Raw genomic sequence first — 18,836 nt, forward strand, 5'->3', positions numbered from 1 at the left:
TTGATGATTACAGTATTACTCCAGATATTCTGCTGTCTACAGATGTCAGGAGATGTGGAAAACCTGACTTTAACAGGATGGCCTGTATGGATCTGTTTGCTGGAGTTACAGACCTCTTTTGTCCTTTTTTGTATTTCACTGCACCAGATGTTCCAGGAACTTTTCAGCAAAGTCTCTACTAAAGATGTTAAGTATTTATTTTCTATCAAAGAAGTATTTGTGCATAGCTTTAAAGGACAGATAACACCAATCGGTTTTTAAGGAAATATAGCAGAAGCCACACCTTCCATGGCTGAGAGCCGTCCCCACCCCACAAGGTACCAACAGCTTTCAACACGTTTATCTGTTTCTTTTGGAATTCACCACTATATTTCTAAATTTATTCTGTACTAAATTTCTGGGGTTTTCAGTTTAGATATTACTTATGAGCTTCTTCTGAGAGATAAAGATTTAGTTTTTATGTGCCATTTCCACTCACATTTTCTCTCCCCCATTCTCCTAGTATTGTTCGTTTACATTGATATGACTTAGTAAATATTCGTCGTAGGTGAGCCACGAATGATTATTTTTCTTGTACAAATGGCCTGTTTTTTCATTCCCTTGTTTTTGTTTTTTGGATTTTTGTTTGTTCTTTTTAAAAATATCTACCATTTATTTTTCCCCTAAGCTTTCTGACAGAGCTGTAAAGACAAACAAACAAACAAACAAAACACACACACCAGGTATTCAGTCAGTTTCCTTGTTTCCCCTGGAAGACGTCTTTGCTGGGGCACTCATGCGCCTCCTCCTTTTCTGAATTGGCAGTTCTCTCGTAGGGATCCTGGAGTGACCTTTTGGTCTGCCTCTTGGATTGGAGCTCTTGCTTGATCCCTCCTTTTCCTCTTGGTTGGTTTGCTCCTTCATTTTGTTGGAACACTTCCTCCAGGAGCTTCCAAGTACATGAGAGCTAAATCTTTTATTACTTCACATGCCTAAAAGTGTATTTTTCCCACTCTCGTATGTTCATAATTTGGTTAAACTTTAGTCTGAAAATTTTTTTCCTCCTCATTCATCATGTAGGGCATTTCATAGGCTGTTTAAATCTCAAGCTCTAATTCTTTAGTTCTGGACTTTTTTCTTATATGATTTCTTTTATAATACCTGTCTCCTCCAGTTTCCCTGTTCTCTCTTCTAAATCTCCAAAGATTTAGACATGGGATCAACTGATCTGTTACTCTGATTTTTTAAAATCTATTTTCTATTATCCATCTCTTTGTTTTTCTGTTCTGTATTCTGGAAAATGTCCAGAAAAGTATGTTCCTAGTTCCTATTTTCTTCCTGCTTATTTGTTTTGGTTGTCATCCTTCATGATAATGACTTTACTCAGATATCTACTGATCTTTGACTATGTATCTGTATGATGGGCACACAATGAATGAAAATCATTCATTGAAAAGGTTGGAAATTTTGGATACAGATTGGACTTGTTGATGGTTTTGTTTCGTTATAGGGTTATTCAGTGGGGACCTGACCTTACCTTTAGCTAGGCTTGACTATTTTTTCTGAGACAAATCCTCCAGTCTTATGCCTGAAGAGAGAGATGTTAACTACTTACACTCTAGGAGCTGGACAGAGAGTGAGAATAAGGAATCTTTCTTATCCAATACGATTTATTTGATTTATTCCCTGCCTTCAGTCGCTTACCATACTCTTGTTCTGCTATCTCCTGAATCTCTCTGGTTCAGTTTCTCCAGAATTAGACATACTCCCTCCTGCCTGGGCAGTGGTGGTCTTCTGGTTGCATAGGATGAAGGCTATGTCTTTGGGGTCCATGCTATACCTGTCAGTTTTCAGAGGTATCTGGTACCTCCAATACCTGAGTGTTTCTCAAGTTCTGAAGTGTAAATCTGCTTGCTTTTTATTGGCCTTCCCTCATCAGGTCGTTAGGTTTCAAATTTTTATGGCCTGTTAAGATAGTTACCACTTGACATCTGCTTTCCATCTTGAAAATTTTTCTTGCCATCTTTCTTTTGCGCTCCTTGAGGTTTTATACTTTATTTTTATTCCTTTCTTACCATCTTATTGAGGATTTGGAAAGAATGCACATAAGGCCATATATTCAGTCTTCCGAGTAAACTAGAATCTTTTCATATTTTTCTTTACAGCAAAAGATGACAGTTCTGAGTCACCTAAAGAGCCAGATAAAGTTAACAGGTAAGTTTTTCTTTATACAATTTTTTGCCAATTTATACACTAAAAGAACTATTGATTTAAACTGTGTTTTCTATCATAATTGTATTTTCATTTTTTTAACTTAGAAAAATTATTTTTCATTTAAATATATTTTCCCTTCCAATACCTTTTAAAAATGATGTTTTCAGGAAGAATATGGAGACTCTTGAATTCTTTCTAGTCTATTGAATTAAAATTGATGTAACTATGTTAGTTGCCTATTCTTTTAGTTTTTATTTCTGAAAAAGAAAAAAAATGTTGTCTACATAATAGATCCAACCATTATAGATCACAAAAATCCAAGCAATTTAGGAGATGATAAAGTCCTGGAGGAAAATGGTGAGAGTTAGAGCTAAAGCCATTGTACACTTGGGAGACCACCTGACAATGTGACATCAATTCAGCCTTGAACACCTGGACAAGGTGTAGGTTCTGCAGTATTCAGCTTCTCTAGCATTTCCATCAGCCTTATTCTGATAGTTAATCAGATGCAGAAAACAGCCAGCTTACTAGTGTTGACATAATACTTGATCTATCTTGGTTTTATACTATACATGCTCCAAAACAAGGATCCTCTTAGTGGATTAATAATAGTAAAATGTTCCCAAAGGACTGAAATCAAAAGGAACCCTCAGATCGGGGCTCTGTCCCAGAATGTGAGACAATGTTATGTCAAGGGACTCTGTGCCTGGAAGTGTTAGAAGCTCAGAATTAGAAGACCCAGAAACACCGACAGAATGATTAATTGGGACCTGACAGGAAGAACGTTGACCTTGTCTGTCCCCTAGCACTCAGATGAAGACCAGCCAGTAGCAGTGGTGGGGTCTGTCTCAGGCAGGAGCAGGAGGAAGGGCAAATCCCATTACAGGGAGAAAACTTTGGCCCTTTGGTTCTTTGTCTGGGGCAATGAGTCCCTCATCAGACAGGCAGCAAGGTAACCAGACGGCAACATAAGGATCCAGCACTGATCACAGGATTATAAAATCTGGGGTCTGGGAGAAAGACTTTAACTATAACTTTAGTCAGAAACAACTCGAGAGCCATGGTGAGATAAACTTGTAAATGGTGTTATCTTGAAAAATCGAGATTCGTGACAATGAAAGGAAGAAAAAGGGGGTGAAAAGTTGGGAGAGAGTGATGTCTTAACAGGTACAGTGAGATTCAGGGCAGAGGGAGTAACTAGGGTATTGATTCTAAATTGGATGTGAGAGTGGTGTGTTAGAGGCTCCGAAAGAAGGCCAATGCAGCTGGAACACAGCAAGGGGGAAAGAAGAGATGGGTAGGAGATAGAGTAAGAGATGTAGACAGGGCCAGATCACTTAGAGCTTTATAAACCAGGTAAGGAATTTGCATTTCATTAACCTTTCAGTAGGAATCGGGACAGAGCTGGACAGCTTTTAAGAAGAGGAAAGACATAATCAGATTTACATTTTATAAGGACTACTTTAACTTCGATGTGGGGAATCAATTGTGAAGGATCTAAGGTGGAAGCAAGGAGAAGAATTATTGGGTTATTTTAGTAGACCAGGGGAGAGGTGGGGTGGTATGAGCTAGGGCTGAGGACATAGATATGGAGAGGGAGATAAGTGGATGAATTGGATGGATTCAAGACTTAGTTTGATTGATGTGGGGAATGAGAGAAAGTGGAACCAAGGGTTATTACTAGATTGTAGTTTGAACTGGATGGGTACTGCGGCGACTTACTGAGATGGGAGAGATTGGAAGATCACACCACTGGCTGAAACTAACAATCCCAGTTATTGATGAGGCTGTGATTGCACTGTAGCTCTCCTACATTGCTGTGTACATTGTTGTACCGTTTGACACGCCCACAGCCAGTCTGGAAAACAGTTTAGCAGTTTCTTATAATGTCAAACATTCGCCTGCCCTCTAACCCACTCCTAAAGTATTTATCTTAGAGAAATGAAAGTCTATATTCACCAAAAGACTTGTGCACAACTGTTCATAGGAGCTTTATTCATAATATCCCAAACTGAAAACAACTAAAATGTCCATCAACAATCAACATTATATATTCAACAGTCGAACATTATATATTCAACAGTTGAATATATAAATAAATTGTGTTATAGTTATAAATTGAATACTCTCAGCAGTAGAACTGTTGATACATGCAACAACATGGAATAATAATGCAGACATTATGTTGAGAAAAAAAAACCCAGAGTTATAAAAGAGTGCGTGCTGTACAATTCAATGTACATGAAGTTCTAGGACAGGCAAAACTAATCTATGGTGATAGAGATTGGATCAGTGATTACCCAAATTGTCAAGGGAGATTGGCTGGGAAGGGGCAGTGGGGAACTTTCAGGACTAATGAAAATATTCTATATCTTGTTTGGGCTTATGGTTATGCAGGGGTCTGCTTTTATTAAAACTCATCAATCTGTACTCAACCTATGCATTTTATTGAATGTAAATTAAACTTTAACAAAGTTGAATTTTGAAGTTATTCAACTAACTTTACAACTCCTTTAGAAATCTAAATTTACTTCAAATGAAATCTTTTTAAAAAAGGCATTCAAACTCTTCCAGTAAATAGAGACAGTGAGTATGCTACCAAACTTCCAAACTCTGATTCTAAAATCAGAGATCATTACAAGAAAGGAAAATTATAGGTCAGTACCTCTTAAATCTGAAATGTATAAATCCTAACCAAAATATTAACAAATTGAACCCACTGATATATAAAAAGGGATAGTACATCATGACTAAGTGGGCTTTATTTCAGGAAAGCCAGGTTGGTTTAAAATTTGAAAATTAATCCTTGTAACTCACCTAGTTAACCAAATAAAGAGAAAAAAAACATAGACTTATCTAGGTGAATCCAGGAGACACATTTAATACCCATTCATGATAAAAATTCTCAGCAAACTAAGAATCGAAGAGAATTTCCTTATTTCAATAAAAGGAGTCTACAGAAATCCAACAGCTAACCTCACCCTTAAATGTGAAATGTTGAGTGCTTTTCTCCTGTGTTTAGGAACAATGCAAATATGCCCATTATCACCATTTCTATCCGACATTGTACTGAAGTCCTAGCCAGTGCAATGAGGGAAGGAAAAACAACAAGTTATAAAATGTGGAAAGGGTAAAGTAAACCATCTTTATTCACAGACAATACAACTATATACATAGTAAAATCCAAATGAATATACAAAGCTTGAAAGTTTGAAAATTAATCAGTAAATTTAGCAAGGATCCTGGATACAAGATGAATATTTAAAAATCAACTATATTTTTATATACTAGCAATCAACACATAGAAAATGAAATTTTAAAAATACCATTACAACAGCATCAAAATGTAACAAAAGATGAATAAGGTATCCATACTGAAAAATCACAAAATATATCTGAGAGAAATTTTAAAAGACATAAAGAAATAGAGATATACAAAGTTTGTGGCTTGGGAAAGACTCAATATTCCTACAGTGTCAACTCTTCCCAAATTATAGATTCAATTCAGTCTCAGTCAAAATCTCAGCAGCCTTATTTTTTTTCTGAAAACTGACAAGGTGGTCTAAAATGTATCTAGAAATGCAAAGGGTTTAGAATAACAAGGCAATCTTGAAGAAGAACAAAGAGCATCAACACTCTCAGAGATCAAGATGTATTAGAAAGCTAGAATAAGTTTCACTCTGATTGGAGCTATTTAGGTCAGATTCCCGTCCCTAAACTAGTTATCACTCAACTGACTTAGAGCCAGGGGTGGGGTCAGTCCCATCAGACCACAGGGCATGTACAGAATGGGAGAAGAATGGAACAGCTATCGGGGAGGCAACCACAATATCCACTGTGACAACCTTCATGTCTGTATTATTTTTATTGTACCTGAACTTTAATAAGTAAGACTTTGACAGGCACAGAGGGCAAAAGACTCTCTAATAGAACTGCTTGCACAGACATGGAAATGTAATATTTTGGTACACTCAGGATCACCGGGAAGTTCCATGTGATGGAGCCTCCGGATGTGGAGATGAATGATGGAAGAAAAGGTTGCAAATGGCCAGATGATGAAGAACCTCAAATTCTATTTAAAAGTTGTTTATATGTCATCCTACAGAAGTATTTACCAACTGTGGCTTTCAAGCAGAGGCATGATAACCTGGAATAGGGAGAGACTGAGGTAGATGAACAATTAGGAAGCTGTTTAGAGTTTACAGGAGAAAAATGATGAGGTACTTACCCAAGGCAGTTGAGGAGACCAGCTGACACTGAGTGCTGAGGGATGCTGAACGCTTCCTTGGCTGTTTTTATGCATGTTCACAACCACCACTGGAGAAAGTTCTATCTCTGGAAACGTGGAGAGGTTAGGCTACGTGCCCGGAGTTACACAGCTAATAAGAAATGGGGCCAGAGTGTTTTAACCCAGGCCAGCTGATTCCAGAGCCTGTGCTCTTAGTCATGATACTGTTGAATACGTGACTAAATATCCAGAGATATTTAAGAATTTAGTCATCAGGCTTTGGCGATGGTTGGGATATTGCTTCCATGAAATAGCGCTGCCATGATTCTCTTCTTCCCTTAATGATCCTTTTGGTTTCTTTCACAGGCCCCCCCTTAACTGTGAATTGGTTTCTGCTCACTCTTTTCTAAACACTTACTTACTCTTTGGGAGTTTGTTTTCCCTAATGGCGTCATCTATCAACCTTTGTGTTGATTTGACCTACATTTCTTATTTCCAGTCCCAATTTCTCAGTCACACTCCTAAAGGTCATCACCTACAACCCATGTTTAAAATTAAACTCATATTTTACTTCGGTTTCTCTAGACGCTTTCTATTAATAGCAAAGCTAAGTGGTCTTCTGGGTTTTGGGAGAATATTTGACCCTCAAATTCCTTCACTTTTCACACCCTATCAGGCAACTGGTTCAGTCAATTCTTTAGCATTCTCGTAGATTCATCTCCTCCCCTTCCTGATCTTTGCTCCCACCCGAGTTTTAGCTCTCAGAATCTCTTGCCTGCGTTACTGAATTTATTTCCTAACTGGTCCCCCTACATTTAATCTCTCACATAATCCTCTCTGCATGCTAATGCCAGAGAAAACTCTTAATCACTGATTTCATAGTTTACTTGCCTTATTTGAGAACTTCTGATTACTGTCTATCACCTAATAAATCAAGGTTACTGAATCGAGTCTAATCCATTCTCTGCCTAAATTTGAAGACCCAGCATTGCCTAGTTTCACCTATTTTTATCTAATTCCAATTCCTCTGAAATTGGAACTCTCTACTCTAGTCAATTATCTTGTTACTCTCACCTCTTCCCCCAACATCCTCTGTATGTAGGCAAGCACACACCATGCTCCTTGCCATCTAAGCTATTGCTAATACTGATTCCCTGGCCTAAAATGCCTCCTTCCTTTGTCCCAGGTCCATATCCAGGTGACACTTTCCCTAATGGCTCCAAAACAAAGTTACAGCTCCCTCCTCCAATTTTTTTTTGCTTATTGCCACTGCCAAAGAAATATCTGTCATTGTAGTCTCCAAATGTCTATGTTAAATGATGTAACAGTTTATTATGTTAATATATAAAGCTATTCTATTTAATAGTTCAGATATATATCTTATTTTCCCAACAGAATAATAATAAGCTGTGAGGTTCAGTTTAAAATTATGTCTTCTACTTTTTCATATTCATAATGCCAACAATAATACTCAATAAGTTCCTGTTATTGGTTGAAACTATAAACACATGTATTTTTTTATGCCGTATACATCCCTTCATAGTTTATCTGAATAATAGTAAATGGTTACTGTTCTCTTATTTTAAGAGGCTATTTCCTTTATAGAATTGAAAGTGCAGATATTCCCAAATGTTTGAGGCATTCTGTTTTGTATATTCAAACTATACTAAAGTTATACCTTTTAGGGTAATATTTTTAATTATTCTAGGGGAATAAAAGAAAGCCCCTGAAGGCTAACAGCTTGAAATTGAACAGGACACCATTGGGAAGGGAGAGGGTCATGGGTCGTCATCAAACAGACAAAAAACAATGGAGACGATTGTGCCTGAAGATGGTGTATTTTTTTTTCAGGAGACAGTATGTTGACAGTTTCCTTCCTCTTGGGTCATTGTTGTCTGCTAAGTGATCTGTGACAGCAAATTGATCACAAGCTTTTTCATGCAGGAGATATAATGCAACCTTTCATTTTGTTACCTCCAGTTGCCAAATGCTGAAACATTTCATTGGCAAATTAATGTTAGTTTAGTATATCATTTAGTAGTATAAAGCACGCATGTAGCTCTGGAAGCAATAATAGTAGTGATTAATTTATCTTTACCAAGTTTCAGATTTCTACTTAAGTGTGATTACAAAAGCAATAACACACTTGAAAAATGTTAGTCTTAAAATTAGGTGTCCGTAATTATCATTTAAGTAAATGAATGCATTAACAAATTTAGATATTGCCCCCATTAATTTCAAAATTGAGTCAGCTATTAAGGTACCTATGATTTACCTATAAAAATTAATGCTAATAACCTATTATAACTGAAAATTTGCTTCTTCCTCCAAAGAGCTAAGAATTTAAAATTAAAACAGACATAAAGTCTTTTATATTTGATGTTTAAGCATCTGTTTAAGTCAGTTAATAGATGATTTCACATGTCTGAAAAATATCTGAAAGTAATGTTTTGTTTGTGGAGTGTTGAGAATCTCTGCATTCAAGAAGATTGTAAGAAAAAAATTGGAAATGCAGTTATTTAAGAGTAAGAGACTGTTTCATAGGTCCCGTTTAATACTTTGTAACAGTCTTTGCTCTCCCATTAGGATTTGGTAGTATTAGCACAGGGAAGGAAATGTGCTGGCAGTAATATTAGAAAAGAGTTGTTTATTTTCCCTCATTGAAAGTGGCCAGATTCTGTGTAAAGATTAAACTAATCTCAATTCTGGTGTTTCATTTCTCCTCATAATAAAAGGAAAATAAAGGTGATTTTACTAAAATTTGGCATAGAAATTTAAGAAAGTTGTTTATCGTAGAAAGAGAAAATGTACAGCTATGATGTTTTATTTAAAGTTCTTTTCAATGTTAGTCATGAAAGGCACAGTTATCTTAAACCTATAGTTTTCTTTTTATAATATGCACATGGATGCACATTTACATTTATTATAGAAAACTGGTTTGGTTGGACCTTTTTTAGTGATTTGCATGTATTCATGGAAAATTATGTTAGATTCATTTGTTAGAAATAACTATGTGAGAATTTGCAGATCAGCCTGATGTCTTGTGACAAGGTATCTGAAAGAGTCCACTCTGATAAAAATAATTTTAAAAAGCAAACTTTCATGCTACTCACTGTCTGATCTTATTTTGTATTTTCAGATCAATTAAATCAGTCTCATTTTATGATTACTACAAGACATGGTCTGGAATAGCCACATCAAAAGCCACAGAATATTACAGAACTCCATGTAAGGTGATCTAACCTTGTCGTATTTTTGAGGGGAGGGGGGTTGGTATATTAATCTCAACATTCTCAGCTTGTCTTGCTTTCGAAGACTAGTTGACACATATTTGGAATCTGAGGGTGATAAACTTCTTTGTTGGCTCTATATACTAATCATTCAACAACTGTTCATTTAGTCCCTCTTTTGTAAAGAGTCCTGGACTGAAGTCTGATTAAAAGCCCAAAGGAAAGATAGGCAATTGGACGAATAAAAGACAAAGTTCTCAGTCGTTTGAGCTTTACTTTACACCCTTTACCCCAGAAGGAAACCTTCATAGCAGGAGGAAACTTTTTGGTGCTAAACACAATTATCCCCAAAGCCAGAGATATTATTAAGTAGAAAGACAGCAAGAAAACCTGGGGATGCTCAATTACATCAGTCAAAGGAAAAATCATCTGTTACCATCATACATTAAGAACTAGAAAGATGGAATAGGAGAGCTGGACAACTTTTTGGTCCCATTTAATCTAATCTTTAGGGTACTGTTTCATTATTTGTATCAAAGTAGGTTAGCCAGTCGGCACACATTTACTGAAATACGACTTTGCTTCAGCTATCCTGCAAAATGGTACATTCTGAAGTTATCAGTGGACTTCCGAATTCCCAGATTCAGTGATTACATTTTTTTAGTCTTTATCTTACTTGAAATCCTATTGGCTATGCTCTCCTTGAGTTAGAAGACACCATGTATCCATGGTTTTCCTCTTACCTTCCTAAAGGCTCCTCTGCCTCTTTCCTTAGCAATAACTTCTTCATTCAGTATTCTCTGCCCAGCTCTCTTTGAGAGACCTCATCCATCGCTATGATTTTCATTAGCCCACATGCCAGTAATTCCTAAAGCCTCATCTCTAGCCAGGCTCTCTTCTGAATTCTGAATGCATATTTACAACTGTGTAATAAGGCACCTCATACCCAAGATGTCCCAAAGTGAATTCATTATGTTGCTCCAAAACCTATTCTCCCTCCTTCATTACCTCTCTTGGTTAGTGGTAGATCACCGTTCTAGCATTTACTTGCCAAGCCAGAATCATAGACATTTCCTAGTCCTCTTTATCTCCCTTATTAAGCCTTACTGATTTTATCTCCTGCAACATTACAAATGTTTCCCCTCTACTCCACCTCCATGACCACTGCCTTAATTTGTGGTCTCATCGTGTTTCATCTCATCATTGTGATAGTCTACTAATTGGTTTTAAGAGAACAAAATATCACCCAGGAAAAAAAAATCATATCTAGTTTTAAGACACAAATTAGAGCAAAAAGGAGTACTAAGCTTAATAAATATGAAAATGTGAGGTCAATAATTTCTAAGAAGTTACTTGTTCTTTCAGGATGTTGGTTATTAGTAACTTTTTGTGATTACACATTATCTTCCTCACTGACTCGTAAATTAGTGATTAAGAAAAATAACTTGTTCAAGGTGCTTTAAGGAGTAGTCTTTAACAACACTATCAGTGTAAAAGAGTTTTATTGATTTTGATACCAGATTACATGAACATTTACTTCATTTAAAATATTTTGATTGAGTGCTTCTTAGTCAATTCAGCAAACACATCTTGAGTACTTGCTATGTAAGAGGCTCTGAGGAGCTCAGATGGGTTCCAGGAGGTGATAACCCTTAACAGATGTGGTGTCAAGAGGCAGTTGGCATGCTCCAGGGAATGATTCAGCGTCCAACCCCTTCAACCAAAAAACAAACAGATTGTTATAGGATGGTGCTTTATGGAATAACGTGTAAATGTATGAAGGCTCTTGGAAACTCCAGACTGCTAGGAAAAAAACAGAAGCACATGCCCAAACAAAGAAATTCCGAAATGATTGTCTTATAATAAAGAATAATTTAAAAATGGAAGTAATAATGAAGTATCACTGGCTACAATTTCTTCTTCAAAAGAGTTTGACACCAAAATATTTAAGTTGGTTCTTGTTTCTACATCTGTCACTAACCTAGTATGTAATTCATTTCTCTTTATGAAGGCAATAGCTGGTAATGGTTACCTCTAGCCCAGAAGAATTTCAGAGACTTTGATTCTAGCCCTTGGTACAAGATTTCACAATCGCTCCGCCTCTCTTTCCTACAGAGATTTGTCATAAGAATGTTTCAAAAGCTTTCCTTCAATAATAACCGGCACTTAATTAAAAAAAATTAAATGTAAACCTTACATGTGCTGCTGGCCAATTTTGTCTTTGGATAGTTCAACTGGATGAGATCCAATACTATGTTTTTTAATGGCTTAATTTCCTGGCAATAAGAAAGATGAAGCTGTTAGATTATAGAATGCTTCTTTAACTACTCAGAAATAAAGGGGGAACTTCTAATAACTTCCTTTTCTACAGTTATATTTTTATCACTGGAAAGATTATTAAACTCTTGTGCATATTTTTTTTTTTTTTTTTTTTTTTTAATTTTTTTTGCGGTACGCGGGCCTCTCACTGTTGTGGCCTCTCCCGTTGCGGAACACAGGCTCCGGACGCGCAGGCTCAGCGGCCATGGCTCACGGGCCCAGCCGCTCCGCGTCTTGTGCATATTTTTAAAAGCTTTTCATTTTACGAATAGTGATGAGTAAGGTTATATTATGATTTTTTTTTTTTTTTTCGGTACGCGGGCCTTTCACTGTTGTGGCCTCTCCCGTTGCGGGATGCGCAGGCTCAGCGGCCATGGCTCACGGGCCCAGTCGCTCCGTGGCATGTGGGATCTTCCCAGACCGGGGCACAAACCCGTGTCCCCTGCATCGGCAGGCAGACTCTCAACCACTGCGCCACCAGGGAAGCCCTATATTATGCTTTTGAGTATCAACTCTATTGCATATCTTTGTGCCACAAATCTATACATGGTCACGTATGCCATAATACTAGTAAGTTTATTCTTGTATAACACAGTTTACAGAGTATACTCCGTATTGTTTTTCTTGTTTATTTTTAATTGAGGTATAGTTGATATACAATCTTATGTAAGTTTCAGGCATACAACTTAGTGATTCACAATTCTTTAAGGTTACGGTCTGCTTATAGTTATTATAAAATATTGGCTATATTCCCTGTGTTGTACAATATATTCTTGTAGCTTATTTATTTTATGCATAGTAGTTTGTACCTCTTAATCTGTATTTTTTTAATCATCCCAATCTTATTGTCCTTTTATTCACTTATCAACCAATATTTATTGAACACCTAGTATATGTCATGCAGAGTTGTATATCAACCCAATGAGCTCGGCATTATTATTACTCTGTTTTACACATGAGAAAACCAAGACCAAAGGAAGCTAAGTAATTTACCTAAGGTCACACATGGACTATCATATATTGGTAAGAGTGTAAATTCTGGATACATATTGCCAGGGTTTAATCCTGGCTCTGCAATTTACTAGCTGTGTGACCTTGGATAAGTTTCTTAACCTCTCTATGTCCCAGTTCTCTCATCTGTAAAATGAGAATAATCACAGAACGTACATCATAACGTTGAAGCGCTATAATGGTGCCTAGTGCATAGTGAGTGCTCAGTAAGTGTGGCTAATATTTATTAGTACAAGTGGGCTGTGGCCCAAAGACTTGAACCAAGTCCTCTGACTCCATATTTGTTCTTCCCTCTATATTATATTGCCTCCATAATATGATATAAAATTGTAATTTCTGTATAACTTGAGATTTAAATTCAAACTCTGAAGTATGTGCAGTACGTTTTCAGTAATTAGAATGATTTGCTCATAATCATAGACAATCATATGGGAAAATGTACTGACGATCCACTATTTTCTGTCCATCACTACAGAATGGCAAATTAAAAGTTTGGCAGAGAACAAACCAATACATCTGGCTGTGGGGCAACAGCAGCTTAATGACAGAATATGATCCCCATAAGGAAATGTTTATGTTATACAAAAAGAATTCCTTCAAATCAGTGTACCCTGTAATAGTGAGCGGAGGCTTCCTGATGTTTCTTTGCTGTCATCAGGACAGACCAAACAGCCTGAAGCATCATGGGAATGCTTGCTTTCACCTTAGGATACTTTCATTCCTTGAGTCTTTGAGCTAGCAGTGAGGGCAAATGTCTCCAGAAATGCATTTAGATGCAAGAAGCAGTATCATCAACTTCTAATGCAGTGGTCTCAGTCTTGACTGCTCCTTAGAACCACCAGAGGAGCTCGTGCACATTCCCCGTGTACAGGGTGCACCCCCAGACCAATTACAGTAGGATCTTTGGGAGCAGGACCAGGGGGTAGTAGTTTTTACAGCTGCCCAGGTGGTTACAGTGTGCAAGCCAATGGAAAAGCCCTAGTGGGAAGAACCTGATATCAGAAGTTAGAGACTCCTAGCCTTATACTAGTTTTGCAGACACAGTTAAGTGAATTTAGGTTAGTCATTTAACCTAATTTAGGTTAGTCTTTGTACCTCATTTTTCATTTCTATTCATTGACAAGAATATTCAACTCTATTTTAAGTTCCTCTGTGGTTAGCATAAGATAGTATATGTGAAAATAAAACATGCCAAGGTAAGTTAGTGCTTATATATTTCATTGGACACAACAGTCCCAGAGTGGAAGAAAATTTTTCAGATCAACCTATACAGATGTTGGACAATAGGTGTGTCATAGAAAAAGCAGAGTAGAAGCAATGTCCAGTAATCCTCAGAAGGAAAGGAAGGAAGAAATGTACTATGGAGGCAATAGAGGATGCTTTTCTACACAGATTACAAAACTGCCCCAAGGGCAAGGTATGATAGTGATGGGGGGGGTGGATTTTAACTTCAAGAAGTTCTGACAAAATTTCACTGGTCCTCATTTCTTCATTATTTCCCTCCCATCAACATCATCCACTGAGCATCTTCTATGTCTATCAATGGGCTTTGTTGAAGACAAGAACATAAGTATTATGATAAGCTTTTTGAGGCATTTACAGTCAGATGGTAGGAGACAGATGAGTGAAAAAATTATGGGGATAAAATAGGAAGTGTTAAAAGTTTGTACAGATACTGTGGCATATTTCATCTCTTGGATAATAGAGAAAGCGTTGGAGAAAATGAGTCAATAATATAAAAGAAATGAGAACACAGTAAGTCCCCTACATACAAACGAGTTCCGTTCCGAGAGCGTGTTCGTAAGTCCAGTTTGTTCATAAGTCCAACAAAGTTAGCCTAGGTACCCAACTAACACGATCAGCTACATACTGCTGCTTTTATGCTTGCCTCCAGATATTCTGGGCTTGAAATAAAGATACTGTATTACTGTACTCTACGCCAAAAGTACACAAAAGCACAACCACTTGTAGAGTATGCACGCATGTGACAGTGTACACCAGACACATGAACTAACTTACATGATTGGACATGCGAATGCATGTTTGCATCTTTGACAGTTCCCAACTTGAAGGTTCGTATGTCGGGGACTTACTGTACTCAGGAAAGATAATCATGCCATTTGGGGTTTCATAATATAGAAGGAAGAGACTGCCATACATATTCAAATAGAAAATGTAGGGACAGCAGTTCCAAAAAATTAAGGAAAGACATGGATTATCCTTGAATAGAAACATCGACCTAGTGGTTAGGATTTGGCTCTTTCACTGCTATGGCCTGGGTTCAATACCTGGTCAGGGAACTTAACATCAAATAAATTTTAAATTTTGTTTAGGTAGTAATGAATAGTACATGTGAGAACACATTACTCAACCTTTCTGTGTCTGTCTGTTCATCTGTGAAGTGGGTATTATAATGGTAAGCACTGCATATCTACTTTACAAGTACCCCCATATATAGTAAGAATTCTATTAATATTAATTATTATAATCATCTAAAGGAAATAATCCTGCTAAGAACTCTGGGGAGTACAGATTTGCTTCCTTAAAGGAAGGAAGGAATATATTCCAAATAATAATAAAGAGTATTAATGAAGTCTATAAGAATATGTATGTATGTGTGTTTGTTTGAAGAAGATAAAGAATAGATTGGAACATTGCTGGTGAATATCATGTAATATTAATAGAAGAAAAGGAGAATTATTCAGTTTAAATGTTTTCTCTATCAATGACAGTTTCATCAAGCTGGAAGGGGTTAATTTATCATTGTTAAGAAGTAAGCTCCGGGGCTTCCCTGGTGGCGCAGTGGTTGGGAGTCCGCCTGCCGATGCAGGGGACACAGGTTCGTGCCACGGTCTGGGAAGATCCCACATGCCACGGAGCGGCTGGGCCCGTGAGCCATGGCCGCTGAGCCTGCGCGTCCGGAGCCTGTGGCCCGCGTAACGCAAAAAAAAAAAAAAGAAGCTCCAGATAGAGACAGGACTGGTGGGGAGCATCTGGTTGGTTAAATAGATCAGGACTATAAACCCAGGACAATTAGAGGGAGAAGAGAGAGCAAGACAGAGAGAGAGAAAGCACACAAGTGAACAGGGGAGGGAGTGGGGAGAAAAGGAAGGATATATATGTGCGTGTGTGAATGATCTGGATTAATAGTATTTTGTGTAAAAACTGCCAGTGCTTAAGCATAGTAGGTTTTCCGTAAATTTTATGTGAATTTGATTGAAGGCCTAAGGCTTATAATTAACCACAAACATATGAGCCGGTGGTATAATGTGATTTCCAGAAAATACTAATGCATATCTGAGCTAAATTGAGAGAAGTCCAGCACACAGATGGAGGGAGGTAGCAATCCCACCTGCATCTTGCTATTGATATGAAATCAAGATTCTGAGCCAGTTCGGGATGAAAACTTTAATAGGAATATCAACAAAGTTCACCACCAAGATGAGGATGGTTAGGTCTCTAGAAAATCATGACTTAAGAAAAAGTTGAAGGAACTGAGGCTGCCCTGAGAGCTATCTTCAAATATTAGAGGGATCCTTTCCATAGGGGAGGGATAAATTTACTCAGAATTGCTGAGGAGGTCAGAAGGCGGAGCAGTGGAAACTCAGCCCTCAGATTAAGGAAGGACATTGTGACCTCGGTAACTGTCAATGAAACCGGCAGTCTCCCAATAACAAAGAGACAAGGGGGCCTCCCTGGTGGCGCAGTGGTTGAGAGTCCGCCTGCCGATGCAGGGGACATGGGTTCGTGCCCCGGTCTGGGAAGCTCCCACATGCCGCGGAGCGGCTGGGCCCGTGAGCCATGGCCGCTGGGCCTGCGGGTCCGGAGCCTGTGCTCCACAACGGAAGAGGCCACAACAGTGAGAGGCCCGCATACCGCAAAAAAAAGAGAGACAAGGGATTCATTTAGAGGCTGGATGATCATCTGTTGCAGATTCTTGCTTTGTAGAAGATCAAGATCTGTAATGTCACTTTCAAACTCCCTGATTTTATTTTTTCCCTTGAAGTGCTGCATTAGAATTTTGTTAACCTATGGTATCAGTTTCTGTATGAGTTATTTTAAAACTATCCTCGTTTCTATAAATGATATATAAACAAATATCATGATAAGTTTCAAAGTCACAATCTGTTTGTTTCAAAAAAAGAAATTTGGAGAGTGTCTGAGGATTGTAATGTGACTTGAATGATAATAGTATGTGTTATTGCCACATACTAACTTAAGGAGAAATAAATTATTGTAAACTTTAAACTATTATTAAAGAATGTATGCATAGCTCCTTTGAAAAATATTCTAATTTCAGTGCTTGAAGATCCAAATTTCATTGGTGAGTATTACAAATGGAAGAAAAATGAGCTAAGACGACCTAAAGAATGGGGTTTAAAGTAAGTAATTTTAACTGTCTAGAATATTATCCTATGAACTTGAAATATCTATTATTCACTTTCTACTAACTGAACTATCAGAGGAAACCCATTGGATTTCTTTTAAACATAAGAACAAAAATAAGAGGTATCATTTTGTCCTTTCACATGAACCCAGGTGGGAAACAGCTTTGCTATCTCGCGGCTGCCAAAGGTGGGGGATAGAACATGACCCACAGTGAAGGAATCCCACAATACCTTTCCTATTAATCTTCTTATTTCCATTCTTAACCTTATCAAAATAGAACTTAGAAACAGGAAAAAAGAAAAACCAGCCTGTTTACATATCACCAGTTAGTATTTCTTTCTTCTCCTGGTTCCAAACACCTTTTCCTCTTTTCAGAGATGGATTTCTCACTCAGGAACCAAATATATTAAATCTAGTGAGGAAGTCTGTAATTAAATACAAAGATAAATTATTACAATATCTTTTGGAATGATTGACTCTTGGACCACATTAAGGAAGGGACCTTAATCTCATCTTCAGTCTCTTGACTCCTAAAGGCAGTTTTTCTGCTTCATCATGTTAGAGCACAGATTCCATCTCAGCTCTGTGGTACTGGCTGTGTTGCAGTGGTCATCTATTCTGGAGGGCTTATTGCAAAGCATTCAGTGAATGTGCTACCACAAAGCTAGGGGAATTAAAGTTCCTATTTTTTGTATTTACATCATTTTTATTAGCTCCTTGTTAGCATTGTGACCTCTTTTCTAGATGAAAATAATAGGATTAATAAAAACAATGTGCTGTATTTTGAATTTGTGTAGAAATCAAGGCTCTTAAAATAGACTTTCCTATCCTTTAATATCATAGTTCAGGTTGGATTTTTTGGTTAGATATTCTTTTTTCAGCTGATTTCTGCAGCAACTTTCCTTCAAGCCAAAGGGGAGGAAAGCTTTTGCATTAGAAACTTTTCTGCTTTCAGAGTAAATTATAAGCAGTAGAAAAGTTTTTATGAAGCAGAAGTTGAAGAAGTGTCAGCATGGTTTTTTTCTTGAAGGCATGTTTCAAGTTTCATTTAAAGAAACCTACTTAGAATATAAGGTTAATTTTGCTGTGACATGACTTCCTTTTTGATTTCCTTTAACAGAACTGCTTTGTTTTATTTGTTTGATTATTGATTCATTATGTAAGGCCAGCATCCCACAGAACCCCAAAATGTAGAAAAAGTAGGACCATGTCATTTTCAACTTATCCACCCACTTCTCCATATGGCTGAAATAATTGTGAACTGTTTGAATGCTAGAACATTTTCCTAAATACATTATTTTGAAGTTATAGGTCAAATTATCATGTGCGTGGTGACCCTGTCAGAATAAAACTCTCACACCTTATGCCATCTGGTGGTTGAAGAGAATATATTTAGATCAGATGATAACAAAACATTAATTTAAACATTATTTAAATAAAGTGTCTAAAAGATATTACATTTATCT

At 37.2% G+C, this 18,836-nt stretch overlaps 1 protein-coding gene across 2 annotated transcripts in view; it reads left to right on the forward strand.

Annotated features, from left to right (window-relative positions):
• Positions 1–18,836, forward strand: part of UBE2U (ubiquitin conjugating enzyme E2 U) — a 71,918-nt gene that overhangs the window by 24,984 nt on the left and 28,098 nt on the right. Inside the window, exons 6-8 of one of the 2 annotated variants that reach the window (XM_032629571.1) lie at positions 2,145–2,193; positions 9,561–9,649; positions 17,282–17,363. In XM_032629571.1, the coding sequence (XP_032485462.1) occupies positions 2,145–2,193; positions 9,561–9,649; positions 17,282–17,363 (220 nt within the window). Of the gene's footprint in view, positions 1–2,144; positions 2,194–9,560; positions 9,650–17,281; positions 17,368–18,836 lie in introns of those variants that run through there. The other variant, XM_032629580.1, reaches the window with a different exon arrangement.

Source organism: Phocoena sinus, chromosome 1, assembly GCF_008692025.1.
Source record: "Phocoena sinus isolate mPhoSin1 chromosome 1, mPhoSin1.pri, whole genome shotgun sequence".
NCBI lineage: Eukaryota > Metazoa > Chordata > Mammalia > Artiodactyla > Phocoenidae > Phocoena > Phocoena sinus.